The sequence below is a fragment of the Fulvia fulva genome, chromosome 5, assembly GCF_020509005.1.
Source record: "Fulvia fulva chromosome 5, complete sequence".
Taxonomy (NCBI): domain Eukaryota; kingdom Fungi; phylum Ascomycota; class Dothideomycetes; order Mycosphaerellales; family Mycosphaerellaceae; genus Fulvia; species Fulvia fulva.
In genome coordinates, this window is record NC_063016.1 from 3453495 (window position 1) to 3473130 (window position 19636).

Genomic DNA, 19636 nt, shown 5'->3' on the forward strand with positions numbered 1-19636 from the left:
CACAGCCTGGAGTGCAAGGATCACGGTTCGCGGGAAATTGCGGGCCGATGGCCCTCGGCGCATCATCTCGCGTGAGTGTGTGTGAGTCGTGACGCGACGAAGCTGCTCTCTCCCATCCTACCACATCGCTCGTTTTCAGGAGTAGGGGGATATGGCATCCACTGGGACCATCACCTACCAGGACTCGCTGAACTCGCAATATCTGTCCAGCTCCTTGTCCAGCCTCTCGAGGTCACGGAACACGAACTCGCTGATCGTCCGCACGTACAAGCAAGCCAGGCAGTTGTATCTGACCAAGAGATTCAAGGAGGCCTGGGAGACCCTCGAGCCCATTGTATCTGCGCAGCAGCCATCGCAAGGTCCTGCTAATGGCCATGGGGATGCTAGCGGACCCGCTCCGATCGCCCAGAGCTCCAAGGGCACACGAACGAAAGTCTGGGTCTTCTACATCACTCTATTGTCCTCGATAGTGGACATCGGACCCGAGCAAGGGAGGAACACCTTCGGCTCCGCGATATGGAGACGCTTGGTCACCAAGGTCAGAGAGGGTACCATCTGGGATGAGATCGTGCGACTTGGCTACGGAGGAAGTGAAGGAGACGTCGATCCAGATGTGGTCGTGAACCTGGCAACACTACTTGAGAGCCACATGCAGAGCCAGAAGCTCAATCAACAGCACCTAGAGGCCTATCTCTCTGCATCAGCGGATGCAGCACAACTGGCCTTCTATCAAGATGGAACCGCGACGCCCATGTCAAATCATACGTCCTCGCCGAAAGAGCTGACCACTCGTCTGAAGATCATCGAGCTTTACGCTCTGCACGTCCTTCCGGCCAACGAAGAATGGGAATACGCGCAACAATTCATCGAGATGAACGACATGCTGGACGAGGAGCGACGCGAAGCATTCTTACATGCTCTGCACAGCATAAAAGACGAGAAAGATGGTACCGCGCAGCGCGAGCGCGAGTTGGAAGAGCTGAGGGAGCGCGAGATGGAGGAACAACGAGCTGCAGAAGAAGTGAAGCGCAAGGAGGAGGAACGCAAAGAGCAGGATCGCAGGAAGGCTGCCGAAGCAGAGACGGTCCGGTCAAGCGGACCTGCGAGCAGCAACACAAGGTCTTTCAATGGCGCATCGTTTAATGGCAGACCGAGCTCGAGCGACCACAAGTCGCCTGGGCAATCGGCATCCAAAGCTTCGAAGTCGCAAAAGAAGACGCGTATACAGCCGCGAAGCTTGTACGGTCGGGCGTCCTTCATCCTGCACAACCTCCAGCACATGATAATGCAGGTTGGGCGCAATGTGACGGGCGACAGCATGGCGCTTATGCGGTTCCTCATGTTCATGGTCGCACTGATCCTAGTGATGGCCCGGAGAGACATTCGTGAGCGACTAAAGCGGGTTTTGCAAAATAGCTGGGTGAAGATCCGGTCAACTGTTGGTATGGGCGTCAAAGTGTCTTACGTATAGCATCACTATGACCGCGATATGTCGGTATGAAGTTTGCGTGGAAGTCTGCAGCGTCACGTTTGCAATTAATTTGAAGCATCAAGCAAGGTCTGCGTCACGACTCACGAACGGAGAAGTGTGAAGTCTGGCAGCTGATCGATGGCAGGACGGTGTCAAGTCTTCAATCTGCCTGTCGAGAACTCTGAACAGTTGCTGCCGGTAGTGGGGGAATTTTCCGCGTGTACCCACCCTGCAGATACCTAAACACTCTCCGCATCAATCGAAGAGCGCGATCATCGATGCCCCAGCCGTGAGCAAGAATCGCGACGCCCTTCCGAGGATACTGTATGACAAATGGTTCCGATGTTGCGTTTAGCCAGTTTTAATGCCTCATAACTTCATGCTTCCGCCGTCAGAACGGTACAAGCCGAGATGCATCGTTACATTGCCATGCTCAATCGCTCACACACTGCAGCGACACTGGGGCTCCGTCTCCATTCCACAGCATCCTTCCCAGATCTTCACCACCCGAGGCAATATACATGCACCGACTAGACAGAAAGCCGGATACCGTCTTCCAACCTGCAGCATACAGCAGCCCAACGGGGCGAGAATCTGCAGGAGCGACGCTACGGACTGCACAAGAGGGTCGTACTGCGGAGTAAACGTCCACGTTCTGGGTTATGCTTGTATGCATAAGCGCCACACACCGCATCATCGGCTCAACATGCAAACGTCAATAGGCTACACGGTCATGAATCGTTTGCTAGCTGGGCGCCCACCGTGATGTGATGCGAACGTCAGAAGAGCGCATACACGTAGCTCGCAGTGCACACGACGCACGACGGAACCTTCACTGTCGTGCAGCAGAGCATTACACTTGACACGCTGGGAGAGTCTGCGCGAAGCAACAGTCCTAGAACTGTTCGGGAAAGATCATGTCGAGGAAGGACGCGCCTGGCGTTACGATAGGCCCTGGCGCCGGCGTACACTTCTGAGCGATCTCCTAGTCTAGCCGTTCGGAGGTCGCTCGAACGGGACGGACTTTGGAATGCCTGCAAGATACCTAGTAGAGAGCTGGATGCCCGCAGATCATCAAGGCCGCAGTAGTCGTTTACTTCGGATTCGCCGCATCACACCGCACAGCGACGACGTTGTGGAGCATCGACACGTGCATGTGCCCCTCGTCTTCCGCCATCTACCGGAGCGAAAAGCTTGATGCATTGCAGACTGCAGCACAGCACCGGCAGCAGTATGATTCTCAGTCTGTAGTTGGTCCTCATGCCCAGGCCTTCGTGGCAGCCACTGTGCCACTGCACTGCCTCTTTCGGGGACGGTCTCGTTCGCCGTCGAAGCCTGCTGTAGGTTTCGGCGACGGGCTTCATGGGCACCATCGACGATTTGAGTTCGCCCCTCCTACAGTAGATGCAATGTGGGCTTGTGCCTGCATATGCCAACCAGATCCAGCTCCCAATCGCGCTGCTCGTGTATCTTCAGGACGTCACTCCAGGCAGTTGTGCTGGGCCAATTCCCGCATGAAGCTGCGTCTCCACGCATATCGGGCGGTCGATGCTGGCCCAAAGAAATCATCCGAGACAGATGATCGCCGTGCTTCATGCGGCATCAGGTGGCCTGGCGACATGAGTATGACGCATGAAGATTGCTGACTGCCACACAATCCGCGAAGGTGATTAGCGAAGCTCTCAACAACAGCAGAAGTGCCTTGAGAGCCTGATTACAATAAAGTTGAAGACTGCACGGGCCGACCGATACCGAAAGAATGCCGGGAGATCGGCGCTGGGTTATTAATGGCAGGTCGCGTCGAAGGCGTCTCGATCATGGCGTGTCTTGAACGCTGCAGAATCTCGATGCGTGGGGCAGCGGACATGGTATTGTCGGTGAATGAGAAACTGTAAGCGATCATCCTGCTCCACTTCTGCTGCTTATCTATACGATTGCCACTCCAACACTCCCAGCAGATCGCACGAGATCTCCTCCAGATCTCCTCTCATCTCCAGCGAGAGTCTCTACCGCGATACAACTTCTCCACAACCGGGGCGAGGCCTCATTGCAGACGGCGGGGCACGGCACGGAACCACGTCCGTCCCAGTGAAGAAATATACTACGCTCCCGACCTTCTTGCTTAGCTGCATAGACAATCTTCTAGAGCTTTAGCTTGTGCTCGGTGTGGCGTCCGAGAGTCGTCTGCAGCCTTCGCTTGCGGAGGCCCATCTCTCTAGCGTCCCACCTGGCTGTTCAATCGATGTTGCACCCTAATCTCTGGTAACGCAGTCGGGGGCTGCTCCGAAGTCCAGGGCGCTCTTTCCGGAGTCTTCACAGCAAACATCATCGACTCAGGCTTGAACGAAGTTGCGGCCTATTGTAACCCCAGCACTTTTGGACCCAAGTGGACAGTCTCAAGGGTATTCTCAGACATTGACCCACTCCGTTCTAGATGCCACTTTATACGGGGACCAGCATGGAAGCGAGGACAGACTCACAACAGCAGTCTGCTGTAGATGCATACACAATGCGGCGGCATCCAGAACGGATGGGCAGGATCCCAATCTCTATGCTTCTGACACCCTCACCGGAGTCACCTCCTTGCAGACCGGCGGCCCATCCACACAGAGCGGAAAGCCACAGCAGCTCCTCCAGCACATTCGACTCTCGGCGAGGGTCAAGCATCACGACCTCTTCGTTCGGCAAGTCGCCCACGCTGGACACCATACTCAATGGCAGTACGCCACGAAACCCCTACTCCAGCACTCGGCCTTACGGCAGCCCTGAGATGGACCCATACCCTCTTCCGCCTGAGACTCTTAATCTGGGACGGAGGCCGCGCGCACCCAGGCCATCTTATAGCGAAGAGCAGAAGTTCTTCATCATGTATACGCGGATTGTGCGCGACCTAAGCTGGCCGGAGATCGAGGATGAGTTTTACAGATTCTTTGGTTCGAGGTCAAAGGGAGGATTGACCTCGGTGTACTATCGGGTACGACGTGACTGGGGAATGCTCGAGGTTCTGAAGAGCGGCGCGAACTCGTACGCAGCCGACTGTAAAGAAGTGGAGAGGCGTGCGATGAACTTTTCGGCAGAGTTCCTGGGCCAGATCGGATACCTCATCAGTTGAGCTTTATGAAGCATGCTCATCACAACGACGTAACGACAATGCTTCTTCGCATTGCTGCATACCCGCCGACCAGCTTCGTGAGGGTGGAAAGCCCCACTACCTGCATCTTTCAGCGCCAATTTTCGCGTTCATGGCTTTACATTAACCAGAGGCTAGACCTTGCAGCGAAGGCATTCTGTTGCGGGCAGACAACGGCGTTCAACGAGACGGGATGTCGGGGAGGTGGACTTCCAAAGCGTTCGATCCCCGCTGCGAGACCTGCTCGCGGAGGACAGGATATGAGACGATAAGGAAATGAACGAGTGGGTGGTTGCGGCGACAGGCATGACCGTGTTATTCGAGGGTGCCAAGCGGGCGACAGGACGACAGGACGCGAGATGCGTGTATCTAGTTCCGCCAGCGTGGACTTAATCTTCGTCCTCATCTTCGGCGACGCCCTTAACCGCACCTGTCAGATACCCCGAAAACTTCTCCGGAATCTTCTTGCGCCACGGATTCATCTGCCGCTCATACTCATCATCGCTGAAGTTGCCAGTGTCAGCGTCCCACTCCTCGTTGTCTGATCCGTGAGCACGATAGCCATATGCGTTGCGACCGTATTCATCATCCGAGGCGACTTCATCATCAGGATAGTCAGCGCCATACCAGTCCTCGGCGTTCTCGTCATCTTCGTTACTGTCCCAGTCTTTATCGCTAGGATCGTCTTCAATGTAGGTCTCCCATGCAGCCTGGTCCTCCTCGGTGATGACCAGGTAGCCCACGTTCCCACCGGAATCTTGCGCGCTCACCTGAGCGTTGCCGGCTTGTGGGACTGGAGCAAGGACATAGGTATCGTAGACATAGTCGGCATCATCGTCCATGTCCATCTCGGTGTCTCGTTGGTGGTCGAGCGCAGCTTTGTCTGCAATCCTCTGTTGATGCAATTCTCGGCTGCGCTGCGGAGGAAGCTTAGGCTTGGCGGTCACTTTGGGCCTTGGTGGAAGCTGTTCCTTTGCTGCCTCTTCCATAGCGAATTGATTCAACGAATTTGCTACTGCGACCATGGTAGGCCCCGCAGTACTGGCACCGCCGAAGGTTGGCGCACCTGCGCCATGCCGTCCACCCGCACGAACAGCAGATCCCCTGCCCGGCCGCTTGAGGTTATCGGCAGGCGCAGGACTTGCACCAGCGTCATTCCCGCCCTTGGCTAGATGCAGAAGATCTTGCGCGTTCTTCTTGCTTCGGCGCTCGATGAAAGTCGCGATGACATCCTCGTTATCTTTTGTTTTGCGCTTCTTGATGCCAGCCTCCGGCGTGCTGGGGCGCTTCAGGTGGAAGATCCTACGCTCCTTGATGGCGCTCACAGGCGAGTCTAGACCACTGCCTGGAGCATGCGAGGGCGAGGGTCGTGAGGTAGCTGGCGGGTTCGCAGCGCTGTGCCCCGAGAACAGTCCTCCTTGCGAGGCATCTGTGGTATCCTTCTTGAGCACGTAATGGACATCCTGGGTATGCTGTCTCTTGCCTGGCCGCTCGACCATCAGTGCTTCCGGCGCTTGCTCATAGCGCTTGCGCTTGATGCGAACGACATCGGGACCCGAGCCCGACATGCTTTGGCAAGCACTACCTGGTCGCGCGGAAAAGAGGGGCGGTTGGTTCGAGTGACGGCTTCCTGCAGATGTCGTGGTGAATAGTGTCGTCCGTGTGTAGCGTTGCAGTGCGACAGCGCGATGGGACAGGGTGCTGATGACGGGCGCGGACGAGTTTACATGTAACCTAGGAGCAAGTCTTCCGAAACAACGGAAACATCATGCAGGTACAGCACTAGCGCACAGCGCACGAGCCAAGCGCCGTGTGTCGTGGGTGCAGCTACCCCACCATCTCCATTCACTTTCCAATCCCGAGTCTCGAGTTACACAGGCATATCACCAAGATATCACCTTCACGTGCTCCCACTATACGCTACACCATCATCTATCGACTCGCCCTACAGCCGACTCTTCGCCCTACAGCCACAATCAGCCCTTCCTTACTCTTCCTCCCAGATACCATAAATCCACACCTACGGCAACACAGCAATGCACTCAATCTCCACATCCGTCCCCAACGGCAGCTGCTTAGCAGCCACACAAGTCCTGCACGGCTTCGTCTCACCCCAATACTGCTTGTAAACCTCATTCATAGCCGAGAAGTTCTCCATGTCATCGAGGAACACATTCACCTTGACGACGTTGTCGATGCTGGTGCCCGCAGCTTCGAGGACTGCTGTCAGGTTCTTGATGCATTGGTGCTGTCATGTCTCAGCATGCGTGTTGTATCTCGATATAGTGTGACTTACAGTTCTGTCTGCAACAGAGCCCTCGATCAGCTTGCCGGTGGTTGGATCCATGCCGATCGAGCCGGAGCAGTAGACTGAGCCATTGGCGACGATGGCTTGGCTGTAGATGCCTGGAAGGGGCTTGGGGGCGCTGTCGGTGAGAATGGCTTGCTTGGGAGACATTGTAGGCGATGTACGTTCTGTGTTAAGTAAGGTTGTTCTGTTACTGCAAGCTGATAGGAAAGATATCTTTTCATTTGCTATGCAGGGCGTAGAGCTCTGACTAATCCTTGTAAGCGGGCAAGGAGCTTGGCTGTGGCGAGTCGGCAGCCGCTGGCGAGACTTGCCCATAACGCTCATGTAACTCGCGATAGCAGATCGAAAGGCAGTACGCTCATCGCTTGTCCTTAATCAATATCTGACTATATAGTAGCCAACATTGCTCGCTTGTGGAAGAATAAACGTAAGGAATCGAAAGATCAACCATCCTACTTCGCTCCAGCAGCGTCCTGGCCTTGCTTGGCCTCACCCTTCGCCTTCTGCGTACGACGGTTGCGACGACGTGTAGTCGGCTTGCCCTCCTTCTGTTGCACAGTGTCGACACCCTTGTCGATGGTATTGGACGTAGTCGCCTCCTCTTCCACGCCGCCGGAACTCTTAGTACCATAGTCAGTGCCGTCGATGACCTTGGAAATCTGATCTTGACGTCGGCCTGATCGCTCACTTTGCCTAGCCTCGCGCCTCATGCGCCACTCCCCGAGAACATCAGCAAAAGTGGCGTCGAGCTTCTTGTTGCTGGGCTGCTGAAGGAAAGCCGCGACCTCCTCCATCTCGGTCACGTTGTACGCAGACTTCCGGCGGTGGTACTCCATGGAGTTGGCGCAGCGAACGAGGACTTGATCGTCACCGGGCAACCATCCCGAAAGCAGCTTGAAAGTACTGTGAATGATTAGCCTCAGATTCATGCTAGGTGGGATTATCGAACATACCTGATCTCGAGCTTGCCCTCCGAGACGCGATGACAGATCTCCCTCTGCAGCCTGCCAACTTTGCCCCATGGTCGAAGCTCGAAAGCCAACGCCGCCTGGTAGAGATCGATCAAGTCATCCAGCTTGATCTTGTCCAGGTTGACAGGACCAAAGTCGATGAGCTTGCCCTCGCTCGACTCGTTGTCCTCCATCCACTTGAGAGCCACACCAAGAGCCTTCTTCGACGGCATCTCCACGACGTCAAGTTTCAAAACAAGGGTCTTCTTCGGCGCCTTGGGGATGGCATATGCCAATGAGATAGGCGCAATGACTGGAAGGCGGTCTCTTGCCCGCGACTTCTGCTCTGAGGGGGTTTCTTTCTTGGCTGCCTGTGCTCCTGCAGCAGCACCTCCATCCGCGGCATTGACTTCTTCGGCCCAGTCGAGAATAGAGTCAACCTTGGATGAAGTCAAGGCTGGAGCCTCCTTTGAAGAAGTCGCTTGGGTGGTGCCCTGCCGTCCCGGTCGAGGAAAATCTCGCTTGGCAGCCTCGGAGAAGCGAGTGAGGATCTTCAGTGGGATAGAGCGAATGTACTCGTCTCCATTGAAGATGTCGACCTTGGGTCCAGAGTTCCGCTTCTGAGCGGGCGATCCTGGTGCATTGCGGTTGGTCGGATGGCCATCGCGGAAGCTCGAGCCATTGCCGTATCCGATTTTGATAGTAGTGCCGTCCATTGTCTGTGCGGTGTACAATGGGTGGTCGAAATAACTACCAAACTCCGGGTAATAGTATAGCTGATGGTGTGTCCACCAAGGGTACTGGTGCCAGAAAGGTTCTGTGGGTTGGAGAGGTGCTTCTTGGTGCGGGGGTCCGAAAAGGTGAGGCTGAGGTGGTTGTTGGTGGTCGGAAGGTTGTCGTTGTGGTGGTGTGGTGTGAGTAGTCAAGTGAGATCGAGAATTGTTTATATGGGCCTTGAACATCTCGCGAAGCGTCGGTGAAGCGCGGTCGCCGCTCGTGGCTCGCGAGCTTGTGATGCGGTGTTCCATGGTGAAATGCGATTCTCCACGTGACTGGACAACTGGCTATGACCGCAACAGCGCTTCGAAAGGCGTGGCGACGGGCAGAAGAGGCGTTGTTGTGGTGCGTGTGTCGTCGATAGCCATTGATGATGTCGAGGGTGTTTATATTGCGAGCCAATCCGCAATCATATTCACTGATATCGCTTATGACGCCAGCGGCCAGCTCGTGGCAGTAGCAAGCAGCGGCAGGAGCGATCTGTCTTTCAGCATTCACCAGATGTTTGCTTATGCCCAGACAAACGATCTTGCAATGCAGTCTCGTTCACCTTTATGCGAGGTTCCCGGAAGTGATCGCGTGCTGAACCTAGCCCAGGAATCGTTTGATCTCGCCCCCAACGCCCTCCAGATCAAGCAAGAACGTATCGTGTCCAAACAATGATCGATCTTCCCCGAGTTCAACGTGAGTCACACTGCGATTGCCGACACGCCTCAGCGTTTCTGCAATTTCATGCTGCTGCCATGCTGGGAACAGAATGTCTGACGCTACGCCCAGCACGAGCGTAGGAATGTCACGTAGCGGCACCAGACCCTTGATGAGATCTTCGGGAGGCGCTGACGACTGTGTGGGCTGGTGAGAGGATGACAGATTCGCCGCCATCATGTCTGCTGAAGACTCCTGTTCCTGATAAGGCTCATCTGGCAGGCTCAATGTGCAGCGATCCTCCTTGGCTTGTTCGAGGAATGCGCCTTGAAGTCTGTCGGCGTGCGATTTGCGTCTTTCAGCGGTGGCTTCTTGTAGCTGCGCTCCCAGGTCGAAGAGGTCCATGGCTTTGCTGACGTATAGTAAACTGTTCGCATCGTACTCGAGACACCACTTCTCGCCGGCGTGGTCAAGGTACGTCTCGATGAGGAAGTCTGGACAAAGTGCCGGTGGCTTGCTAGCATCTGCACGTTGTCTACCGAATCGCTTCTCCCACTCGGGACCAGATCGATAGGTAATGGTAGCGATCTCGCGTGCCAGCTTCATGCCGGTGTGTGGTGGGATGGCTTTGTAGTAGTTTCCCCGCGTGTTCGCCCAGTTTGGATCGTTCATGAGCACCTGCCGCTGAGTGTGTCGCATAGCGATACTGTAGGGATGGCTCCTAGCACAACCCGAGACCGACACGATCTTGCCAACTCGCTCGCTGTCCAACACGCCCGCAGCCAAAGACTGCATGCCGCCCATGCTGCATCCAACACTCGCATACAGCTTGTCGATACCCATCGCGTCTAGCAGCCTGAATTGCGCACGTACCATGTCCTGCATTGTCAAGATTGGAAAGCTGGTGCCGTAGTGCTCTCCACTGATGGGATCTTTGCTGCTCGGCCCAGTGCTGCCGTAGCATCCACCCAGCACATTGGTGCATATTATGAAGTACTTGTCTGTATCAAGAGGGGCGCCCGGCCCGATGAACTTCTCCCACCAGCCTGGCCTCGGGTTGGCTTCTGTGCTGTGGGCATGACTGCTGGCGGATAGACCGGTATGTAACAGAATTGCATTGCTCTTGTCCGCGTTCAGCGTGCCCCATCCTTCCCATGCAATGTCAAATTCAGACAACACACCTCCCCAATCGAGTAAGAAAGGCTCCGTGGAGTGGAAGACCTCAGTCTTGCCAGCTGTGTAGGAAGGTTCTGGGCCTGACAATGATCGTTTCGTGTTTAGCTGTCTCGTACGGTCTTCTTGGCTATCGAGGCAGGGGAAGGACAACTGCGGATTAGAGATTGACGATCCGGCAGGTGTATCGTCGTGGATAGGTTGTGCTGCGAATGCTTGGGCTGACCGTGTTGCATCTCGAGATATTGTTCGGTGTTGCTGTCCGGCAAATCGTGCTCTTGGGTTCGTCTTCCGCAGGGCTTTCGGAGCTTGCCTCGCCAAGCTGTTCATGCATCGCGAGGTACTCATCTTGAGTGCTCTGTTTACGAATACTACTGTGTGGAGGATGGAAGGGAACACTTCAGCATGTCTCGTCTTTCAATGAGATCACAGCAGCGGGTCAGGAAGATCTCGAAATCATTACTAACGCAGTTTCACCACAGTCGACGCTAGCGTGCCGGGTTTCAAGCACGCCACACAGGGCTGAAAGCGGTGTACATTCTGCCAAACGATGCTATGCAATGCAACGACCAAGGCTGCTTGACAGAGGTGAGCAAGCGACATCTGACGTGATCACAGGCTTCACATCATTCCACTGCATGATTGTCCTACTGACCACGACGTAAATTGCCTGAAACGCCGCCTAGTGCTAACCGCCCAGCGCTAAGAACCTGCATTGTACTGTACCGTCATCCGTGCCCAGATGTTGCATTTGCTCAGGGCCTCAGGCGCCTTAACGCCACGCTCCAGAACGCTCCCATGAAAGTGCCTCACTCGTCAATACACATCTTCCGTGCCTTTGCGGGCAATTGCCAGTCGACTTCCTCCATGATAGCATAAGACTCAAAGGGCGCGCCTCGCGGCTTGCGCTTCTGAACTTCCTTCTTCTTGACCTTGTCGTACTCTGTCACTTCCTCCCAGAATTCTGGCTGAAAGTCCTGTACCTCGCTCCAGCCTCGAATCATGGCCCGCCAATAACATGCTTCGGCGGCGGGCGTGAGGTATCGTTCGCGGAACGTGCGTCGTGCGTTGTCTGCGATCTTCTGCGCTTGGAGATAGTTGGCTGGGCGGGAGAATCTGTCCATTGTACTGGCGAGATCGCTAAAGTCGCGTTTGACGCGGATGTAGTTCTGGTCTGGGCCTGACTTTTTCATCAGGTGATGGTAGAGTTCCAGCCATTCTAGGTCGTGGGAGAAGAGTACCGAGTGGCAGTTCAAAAGATACTTCAGCCTTCCACTGTAGGTGTTGCCTTCCGTTTGAGCCACAAACATGTAAGAGCAATGGTCCTGCATACTAAGCAGTCGTTCTTGAATGTTCGTTGAGTTTGCCCAATCCAGAGTCTGCACATCCGACCACGATTTGCCTTTGCTGTGGTCGACGAGGCCGTGGCGGACATCCTTCGACCCAACCGCAACGGAACCGCGCCAGACCAGCTTGGGTTCCTTGTCCACGAATTCATCTTCCTCGTGCTCGAGCACCTCTTGCAGCTCAGCAAACGAACGCAAGCCAACGTCTGGCCAGCCCCAAAGTCCAAAGTCTGGCATCAGCCATAGCTTCTCCTGATGCTCTCTTCGAGTGTACGCCCACGTAGTCTCATTGCCGTTCGAGTCTGGTAAAGCGGCATCGTGGACGGTGAAGGTGAATTCGATGTCTGGAAGCTTTCCCTGAAATGCACTGATGGCACGATGTAGCGAGTGTAACGTTGCGACTGTCCTCGGCCGATGATTGTGATCCACAACTCCATGCGCATCGATGATGTACAGCTGGTTGTCGTGTATCTGAGCACGCACGATGCCGTCGCCCCTCCATGCAGTTTCGAGCTCGTCCGGCGTTATGTTGCCCCATTTGTCCTTTCTGTGCTGCACTGCCCTGTCGATTTCTCTGTACAAGTGCGGGAAAGCAACGTTGCACTGCTCTTCTGTGAGACCATAGTTGCGGCCCTGCGTCCTGTGGCTGAAAGTCCAGCCTGTCGTGTGTGCCGCGGGCTCGTGCTCTTGCTGTTCCTTGGACGGCCGGACAATGCTATGCTCGTAGCCGTCTACGAATTCCCGCGCATAGTTGGTGCCACCATGTATCGCGACTATGACCAGGGCGCCGGCGATCAGCACAAAGAGGGTGCTGTAAAGCGCGATGGCACGCATTGTGTGGAAGTGGTCGGCTGTTGTGTCAACATGCCGTGCGGTTCATTGTTGCGAAGCTGTCGGTACCAGGTGCCCAGTGGAGTACCTAGTCTTAGAAGCAATCGGCCTCGCGTCGGTGGTACAGTAGAACTATGGCGACATCTCCGTCTCTCGCAGCGCCATCGCGCCCAACATTGAATTCATGCCAGCAAGAGGCTGCGATTGTGCATCATGGATACATGCCCAGGTGTATCATCATGTCGACAGGTGAAGTGACGACCGAGAAACACGCGATCCACTCCCACTGTCGCCGGCGCGCGCACAAGAGTCTTGGTCAACCGCGGAGCCGGCACCTCATGTTCCGAATCAACCATCCCGTCCTTGGGACACGATACCTTACAGACTCCCATGAGGGTTCTAATAAAGATGCAAACGACGACTCCCCGACCTTGAATCCTTGATGAGGCAGAACAGGTTACAACAAGTGCGAGGAGCTGGAGATGAGGATGACAAGGACAAGGACAAGGGCAAGGACAAGATGCCATCCAGCCTCGGGACTCTGTTCGATTGAATCTATTTGCCATTTGTTGTATGAAAGCCTCTCCCTGCCCGTCTTACATTCCCAGCTCCACGTCTTCCTTGCCTCGAGATGAGCTGTCATCGCTCATCAGAAGAAACGCAGAGTGACTTATACCTCCTGATGGTTGGGAGCATGCACGCGATGGAAGACCTTGGCTATCAGCAAAGTGCCCCGCACGGCATGTTGCCTTACAGTAGTAAGGTAGCAAGTCATTCGCAGCAGTACGAGGTGAGGTACTGTGTCGGCCACCGTGCGCTCTGGTCTAGTATCATTCACAGCTGCACACCATGCACATCTACACGTCGCAGCATGCAGACATTGACCTCCCAAAGCTTGACATACTAACCTTGCTCTTTGGCATGCCGCTGCTTGAGCAGTGTCTCATTCGGACTGACTGCCAGGAACAGAATCAGCATCGTCCTCCGCAAAAGAGGACACTGTCATCCACGCCTACGCTCACGGACCAAAGAACAAGATTACCAAGGCTGAAGCTCGCGACTTGACTAGACGGATAGCGTACCTTCTCTGGCACAGATATGATGTTGGTGCCAATGGGCCCGGCAAAGATGTTGTGTTGTCGACGGCATCACTTAGTCCTTTCTTACCCATTGTCTTCTTTGGCATCATGGCAGCCGGAGGCGTCTACCGCGGGGCGAGCACTGCATCCACTGTCACTGAATTGGTGCGCCAGATCTGTGATTCTGGCGCGACTTTGCTGCTGTGCTCGAAAGAATATGAGGAGACGACGATAGCAGCGGCGAAGCAGTGCGCCATTCCCTCCGAACGCATTCTGGTGATTGACAGTTCGTCGTCAGTCAGATGGAAGCTGTTACTTTCTGCGCAGCCCCATCTTGATGTCCTGCGATCATACTCCGGAAGAATGCTCGAGTGGCAGCGATTTACCCGGCCAAGCGATCTTGAGAGTATCACGACATGTCTGCTTTACTCATCAGGCACTACTGGTCTGCCCAAAGGTGTTCGCCTGTCACACTGGAACCTGGTCTCAAGCAACATCGTCAGCATGCACCTCGGCGCTAGGTACATATCTCGTCGAATGCAGGAAGGGCATATATTCCATTGGCGCACGATCGGGTGTCTACCCATGGTATTTTGCCCCGACTAGGAACCTCATTCTCCTGAGACATTTTGCGACAGAGAGAGAAGTTCTAATCGTCGGTTTAACAGGCACACATCGCAGGCTTCCAGCAGTACTCTCTCAATCCCTTCTACATGGGCGGCACAGTCTACTGGCTAGAGAAGTACAACTTCGACGACTTCATCAAGTACAGTCGACAGTACCGGACAGTATACCAATTCTCCGTGCCACCGATCGGGCTGCAGGTGGCCAAAAGTCCGAAAGTGACCGACCATTTCGACAGCTGGGAAGTAGCCTGCAGCGGCGCAGCTCCAATGGGGCTTGAGTTGGTCAAAGAAGTCAGCCAGAAGCTAGGCAAGGGCAACACGTTCATGACTCGGACCTGGGGAGCTACAGAAACGGACGGCTCGGTGACAGCCACGGATTGGGATTTACGAGACGAAACCGGCAGCGTAGGTGAGATCTTGCCGAATGTACGAGTTCGTGTGGTGAACGATGAAGGCCAAGACGTTGAGCCTGGAGAGGTTGGTGAGATGCTCGTAGCTGGACCTGTGGTGTGTCAAGGGTACCACAACAACCCTACCGCGACCGACGCCTCTATTGTCAACGGATGGTACTCCACTGGAGATGTCGGCTATGTTAGGGACAACCAGGTGTATCTGGTGGACCGTAAGAAAGAGCTCATCAAGTACAAGGGACTGCAAGTCGCTCCCGCAGAGCTGGAGGATCTCCTCATGTCGCATCCGAAGATTGTAGATGCTGCAGTTATTGGAGTGCAATCTGCGCGATATGGCACGGAAGTACCAAAGGCTTTCATTGTGGTGGCAGTAGGTGGGAGAGCGTTGCGGCTGAAGAAGTTGTGGACTTGGTCAAGGCCACTGTCGCAAGCCATAAGCGACTGCGAGGCGGAGTTAAGTTCGTTCATGAGATTCCAAAGAGTGCGTCTGGCAAGATCTTACGGAAGGAGTTGCGGCAGCGACCATATTTAGAAGACCCCAAAGCGAAGCTCTAGCACGACAACTGACGAACACCACACTCACCGCTTTACTACTCCGGCTTCCTCCCTGTAGTAACTTAATAAACCCAATGCTTCCCCTCCTCCGCCTTCAAATGCTCCACCGCCTCCTCCTGCAATCCCCTAATCTCATCCTCTCCCGCCCCAACCTTCCCCATTAGTCTGCCAACCATATGATAATTCAAGTTCCCAACCTCCGCCGCAACATACTCCCCAATGTCCCCCCACGCCTGCTCCTCCTCCCACTGTCCTCCAAAAGGCCACCGATAAGTCTTAACCTCAACATCCACGAAACCCGCATCTTTCAATCTTTGCGCTGCCTTCTTCCCGCAATCCCAGTCCAATGCTATAGCAATGCCCGCGGCACGCACACGCTGCCACCAAGCCCACGATTTGCTAATGTCCGCGCCTGAAGAGTCGTACCAGCGGAAATCGACGTCTTGGATCTCGACGTAACCGCCGGGTTTGAGGAGGGAGTATTCGGTGTGGATGTACTTTGGCTAATCGCTCATGCCACACACAAGTAGGCGGCTGAAAATGAGATCGAAGAGGCCCTGGCTATTCGGCAAAGGTGCGTCTCCAGCTCTGTCGACCCACTTGTGTGGTGAGTCTTCGAGGACGTTCCCTTGCAGGAACTTCACGTTTGGTGGACGATCGCGGAGTTGTGGGACTGGGGTTAGGTCTAGGCCGAAGACTTGGGCGGTTTTATGTATAGCGGGCGGCGAGATGGTCGGAGATGACACCGGTTCCGCAGCCGACGTCGAGGATGCGAAGGTTTGAGGTGGTGAGGGAGAGCGGGGCGTGGATGGGTTGGCCGTTCATTATGTTGGAGAGGTGAATAGCTTGGATTTCGAGGCGGGCGTGTTCGGCAGCATCGTTTGGAAGGACGTACGCTGCATCGTCACGGTCATGATATGTGCGTTGACGGTGCTGTGGAGCTTCCTGTGTGGTAGTTGTGGCCATGATAGGTGCTGTTTGTGGTACTGTATGATCGAATCGTGCAAAGACGGTACACTGCACTACTTCCATTCATATATGGCTTTCTGTATCCTCGGCCTCGGAGGTTACTGACTCAGAAGGGCGCGAGATGAGAGGTGTTGTGGGAGGGTTTGTGTGGGCGCGGATGATCTAACCAGGTCATTGTTGTGTCAACAAAGCCAAACCAGCATCGCAGCCTGGTCAGCCGTATGCTTGATGATTCTCCTGACTATTCATCCAGTACACCTCGGCCTACACCTCGGTTATGCGCGCTCATTGACATGTTACATGTAGCGGTGTTGGACAGCAGTATTGACTTCTAGGTCCTGGAAAGCACTGGCCAGCTTACGCTGTTACTGACCAGCATATCTCGACATTCCTGCAAGCGCTTGGATGCCTCGTCCAGGATCTCTGGTTCGGCGTTCGATAAGATGCGAGACAGAACTGCGAGTACAGCTGCGCAGCCATGTGACGATAACGAAGGTATGATGTGAGCAGGATCCTCGATGGTAGCACAAATCGACAGGTAACGGCAGCAGATTGCGTCGTCATCGATGCCAGCTACTTGTCGTTGTTCTCTGGCGGCGATAACAGGATATGTACTGGAGGCGTGCTGGTAGGCCCACATGATGAGTCCGGCTAAGAAGAGTGCCCAAGGTCGATAGAACAGCGGATCCGTTCTGCAGTTGTACTTGACTGATGTCGAGCCAAGGCGTGATGTCTGAGATGAGTGGAGGATGTTCGATTGGAGAAGTGTCTCGTGCAACAGCTTAAAAGCATGCAGCGTAGCATGTTGAGCCAAAGGGGTGCACACCCATGATTGCATGCGTTGCACGACGTTGAGATAGTCCTGACATTGAGTTAGTCGGAGTTACAGAAGTAGGCATGTCCCTGATATGTCTCACCTTCTCCGACACCTTGCGACCCAGCAATCGTTTGGAACCTGAGAATATCTGACAGTCGATGATATCCGCATGCATAGTCATGTGAGCTAGGTAGTAAAGCACACCAGGGCTTGAGCCATGCATATCGAGCTGGTTTATGCTGTTGTTTCGACCACCGACTGCCTCGACGAAGCAGCTCCGCCACTGACCGAAAGCATGAAGCAGAAGAGCTCTCCATCGGCCCTGTTCTCGGACAGATGGCACCGTCTCAAGGAACTGCAGATGTCTGTTAGGCGGTTTAGGTCAGCACATATTGCAACACTACCACTAAGCGCAACTCACTTCTCCCTGCGAGAGATATGCCACCCGACATTGAGTAGCCCGGCCATCAAGAGCACTCTTGCAGGTGCGTGGGTCTGCACGTCGTGCGCATGGAGACATTTCTTCAGTGCATCTAGAAAATTGATGGGGCGAATGCCGTACATCTTGAGGTTTGCATCCAGACGGTGAATCTCTTCCGCGCTTGTTGCAGCCCATAATGACTCGTCGCACGGCAAGGCAAGCCTGATTTCGTAAGGCGCCATGTCTAGACCACTATCAGTACAGTCCGAATGATGGGACACAGCACTCACCGGCTGCGTGCCCGAACATTACAGCATGGAGGGTATCCATCTGGAAGGCTGCAAAGACGACTCTCTTAAAAGACTCATTTCGCACCCACTGTAGCCACCACGCATCGATGCCAGACCGATGTTGGACGCCGAATGTCTTATCACCGTCCAGCGCAGGGCTTACCTGTCGTGTCGGCACTTCGCTAGGACCGTCAGTTTCCGAAGTACCTACGAGTGGGCTTCCCCTGCGCAACAATGTACTGCATAAATGTCAGCCATATTCGGATCGTATAAGGTACGAAACTGGGTTCTTGGAATGGGTCTGAAGAGATGCACTCACAGTGTAGAGGAATGATGGATGTGCCCTCGCTCATGCAGCTTACGACTGGAGCAATGCTTCTCGTAGTATTCGATAATCACCAGAGTCTGTGCGACCCATAGCTGAATTGGGGGATGAGCATCATCGTGAGTGAACACTTCCCATCGCAAATTGTTGATGACCAAGTCACCAAGCTCTCGGTGGTCTGCCAGAGCGCTCTTTGGCTGGGACTTTGCCATGTCAGTAGCAGCAAAGGCTATGACGGCCAGGAGAAGCATGATGTGGCACGTGTTGCTGCAGAATGTAGGCTGGTGTAAGACAGGTATTTGCCTGCTAGCAAGCCAGTAAGCAGCGACCAACTTGTCGAGGACCGCCGAAGACATATTCGACAGCTGGGATGAAGCATCCATATAGAGCAGATGATCGCGGTCCTGCAGCTTTGTGACCTGCAGCCTCCTCTGGTAAGCGGCAATAAGCTCGATCACCTCATTCCTGCGATCTTCCGTGATGCTCGCACCAAATCTGTGCGAGGCTTCAGATACAGCCACATCCTCTGGCGCTTGGTTTTGAAGGCCTTCCACCCCAAGGTGCTGCCCAGGATCGGACTGCTGGTGGAATTGCCAGATGTCTTGGGGAGAATACTCCAAGCCGAAATCAACGAATGGTAGATTCGTGAGATCAAACTCGGTGTTTTGACTACCTGGGCTCGCGAATAGCCACGCAGCGAAGCTGTCATTCGCTTGTGCGTGCGCATCGTCCGTTGTCCAGTTCCTCGTAAGAGGGAGTGGAGTTGTGCGCCCCGCAGGTCTAGCAGGACTCGGTGGGATGGCTGTTGAGCTAAGAGTGTGGATAGGCTGCATCCAGGTACTGGGTACCTGAGATATATTTTCCTGGGCGGGAACATGGCCGACTACCCGTCCCGCGCCTACACTTACATTGTCTTGCTGTGTCAATTGCAGTTCGGGCGCACTGATATCTTCAGAGGGACTGTCAGCGGTACTTGGCGGCTCCTGCTGGGCCACCTGTTGGGTACGGGGTGGCTGATCTGTCGTGGAACCATGTCGAGCCTTGTGTCTCGCGAAGAGATCATATCTGACAAAAGTTTGGCCACAATCGGGAAGCTCGCAGGCGTAAATTTCTTTTGGCCTATGGTTGAGCTCGTGGCGGTGCAGGTGTTCCGCACGTCTGTGCAGCGGTCAGGCCTTGCTCATGCTTCAAGGGTGCACATTATTCTCACGAGTAGCGTTTGCCGCATCCTGTGTGCTGGCATTCGAAACCTAGGGGTCATGTAGATCAGTCATGGTTGCTGTAATGGTGAGCCAAGCTCCGAGATCCCAAGAAGACTCGGATACATTGACACGTGGATGTGTTCCTTACGTTTGACCTGCCCGGCTCTGCTTGCTCGCCGTCGTTTGGGGGACGGCTCTACTGGGGACTGGTCCATTGGGGTGATGCTCTCTCCCACGTATGGGGGCGTTGGCGTTTGGGATTAGAACTATCTCAGCGCTGCAGACCGCTCAAGCAAGTCGACATCGAA

The 19636-nt window shown here is 54.7% G+C and overlaps 10 protein-coding genes across 10 annotated transcripts; 3 read left to right on the plus strand and 7 right to left on the minus strand.

Moving 5' to 3' along the window:
- Positions 1-151: 151 nt before the first annotated feature.
- On the plus strand, positions 152-1471 carry CLAFUR5_06137 (uncharacterized protein; the record flags this gene model as incomplete). The annotated part of the gene is made up of 1 exon (XM_047905285.1): positions 152-1471. The coding sequence occupies one exon, from the start codon at positions 152-154 to the stop codon at positions 1469-1471; it is 1320 nt and encodes a 439-aa protein (XP_047762109.1).
- Positions 1472-3905: 2434 nt separating this feature from the next.
- Positions 3906-4583, plus strand: CLAFUR5_06138 (uncharacterized protein; the record flags this gene model as incomplete). The annotated part of the gene is made up of 1 exon (XM_047905286.1): positions 3906-4583. One exon carries the CDS (start codon positions 3906-3908, stop codon positions 4581-4583), a length of 678 nt encoding a protein of 225 aa, XP_047761640.1.
- Positions 4584-4990: 407 nt separating this feature from the next.
- On the minus strand, positions 4991-6169 carry CLAFUR5_06139 (uncharacterized protein; the record flags this gene model as incomplete). Its single annotated transcript, XM_047905287.1, has 1 exon — positions 4991-6169. One exon carries the CDS (start codon positions 6167-6169, stop codon positions 4991-4993), a length of 1179 nt encoding a protein of 392 aa, XP_047762206.1.
- A 452-nt stretch (positions 6170-6621) lies between these two features.
- Positions 6622-7059, minus strand: CLAFUR5_06140 (uncharacterized protein; the record flags this gene model as incomplete). Its single annotated transcript, XM_047905288.1, has 2 exons — positions 6622-6849; positions 6898-7059. The coding sequence occupies 2 exons, from the start codon at positions 7057-7059 to the stop codon at positions 6622-6624; spliced, it is 390 nt and encodes a 129-aa protein (XP_047762770.1).
- A 305-nt stretch (positions 7060-7364) lies between these two features.
- CLAFUR5_06141 (uncharacterized protein) lies at positions 7365-8890 on the minus strand (the record flags this gene model as incomplete). The annotated part of the gene is made up of 2 exons (XM_047905289.1): positions 7365-7815; positions 7866-8890. 2 exons carry the CDS (start codon positions 8888-8890, stop codon positions 7365-7367), a joined length of 1476 nt encoding a protein of 491 aa, XP_047762767.1.
- A 337-nt stretch (positions 8891-9227) lies between these two features.
- On the minus strand, positions 9228-10805 carry CLAFUR5_06142 (Serine O-succinyltransferase; the record flags this gene model as incomplete). Its single annotated transcript, XM_047905290.1, has 1 exon — positions 9228-10805. One exon carries the CDS (start codon positions 10803-10805, stop codon positions 9228-9230), a length of 1578 nt encoding a protein of 525 aa, XP_047762772.1.
- Positions 10806-11266: 461 nt separating this feature from the next.
- CLAFUR5_06143 (uncharacterized protein) lies at positions 11267-12637 on the minus strand (the record flags this gene model as incomplete). The annotated part of the gene is made up of 1 exon (XM_047905291.1): positions 11267-12637. One exon carries the CDS (start codon positions 12635-12637, stop codon positions 11267-11269), a length of 1371 nt encoding a protein of 456 aa, XP_047762771.1.
- Positions 12638-13821: 1184 nt separating this feature from the next.
- On the plus strand, positions 13822-15281 carry CLAFUR5_06144 (Putative acyl-coenzyme A synthetase; the record flags this gene model as incomplete). Its single annotated transcript, XM_047905292.1, has 2 exons — positions 13822-14301; positions 14382-15281. The coding sequence occupies 2 exons, from the start codon at positions 13822-13824 to the stop codon at positions 15279-15281; spliced, it is 1380 nt and encodes a 459-aa protein (XP_047762270.1).
- An 85-nt stretch (positions 15282-15366) lies between these two features.
- On the minus strand, positions 15367-16270 carry CLAFUR5_06145 (uncharacterized protein; the record flags this gene model as incomplete). The annotated part of the gene is made up of 3 exons (XM_047905293.1): positions 15367-15807; positions 15829-16001; positions 16051-16270. 3 exons carry the CDS (start codon positions 16268-16270, stop codon positions 15367-15369), a joined length of 834 nt encoding a protein of 277 aa, XP_047762706.1.
- A 334-nt stretch (positions 16271-16604) lies between these two features.
- CLAFUR5_06146 (Zinc finger protein klf1) lies at positions 16605-19543 on the minus strand (the record flags this gene model as incomplete). The annotated part of the gene is made up of 7 exons (XM_047905294.1): positions 16605-17135; positions 17191-17455; positions 17512-17755; positions 17802-18040; positions 18121-19284; positions 19337-19376; positions 19477-19543. The coding sequence occupies 7 exons, from the start codon at positions 19541-19543 to the stop codon at positions 16605-16607; spliced, it is 2550 nt and encodes an 849-aa protein (XP_047761950.1).
- Between the last annotated feature and the right edge of the window lie 93 nt (positions 19544-19636).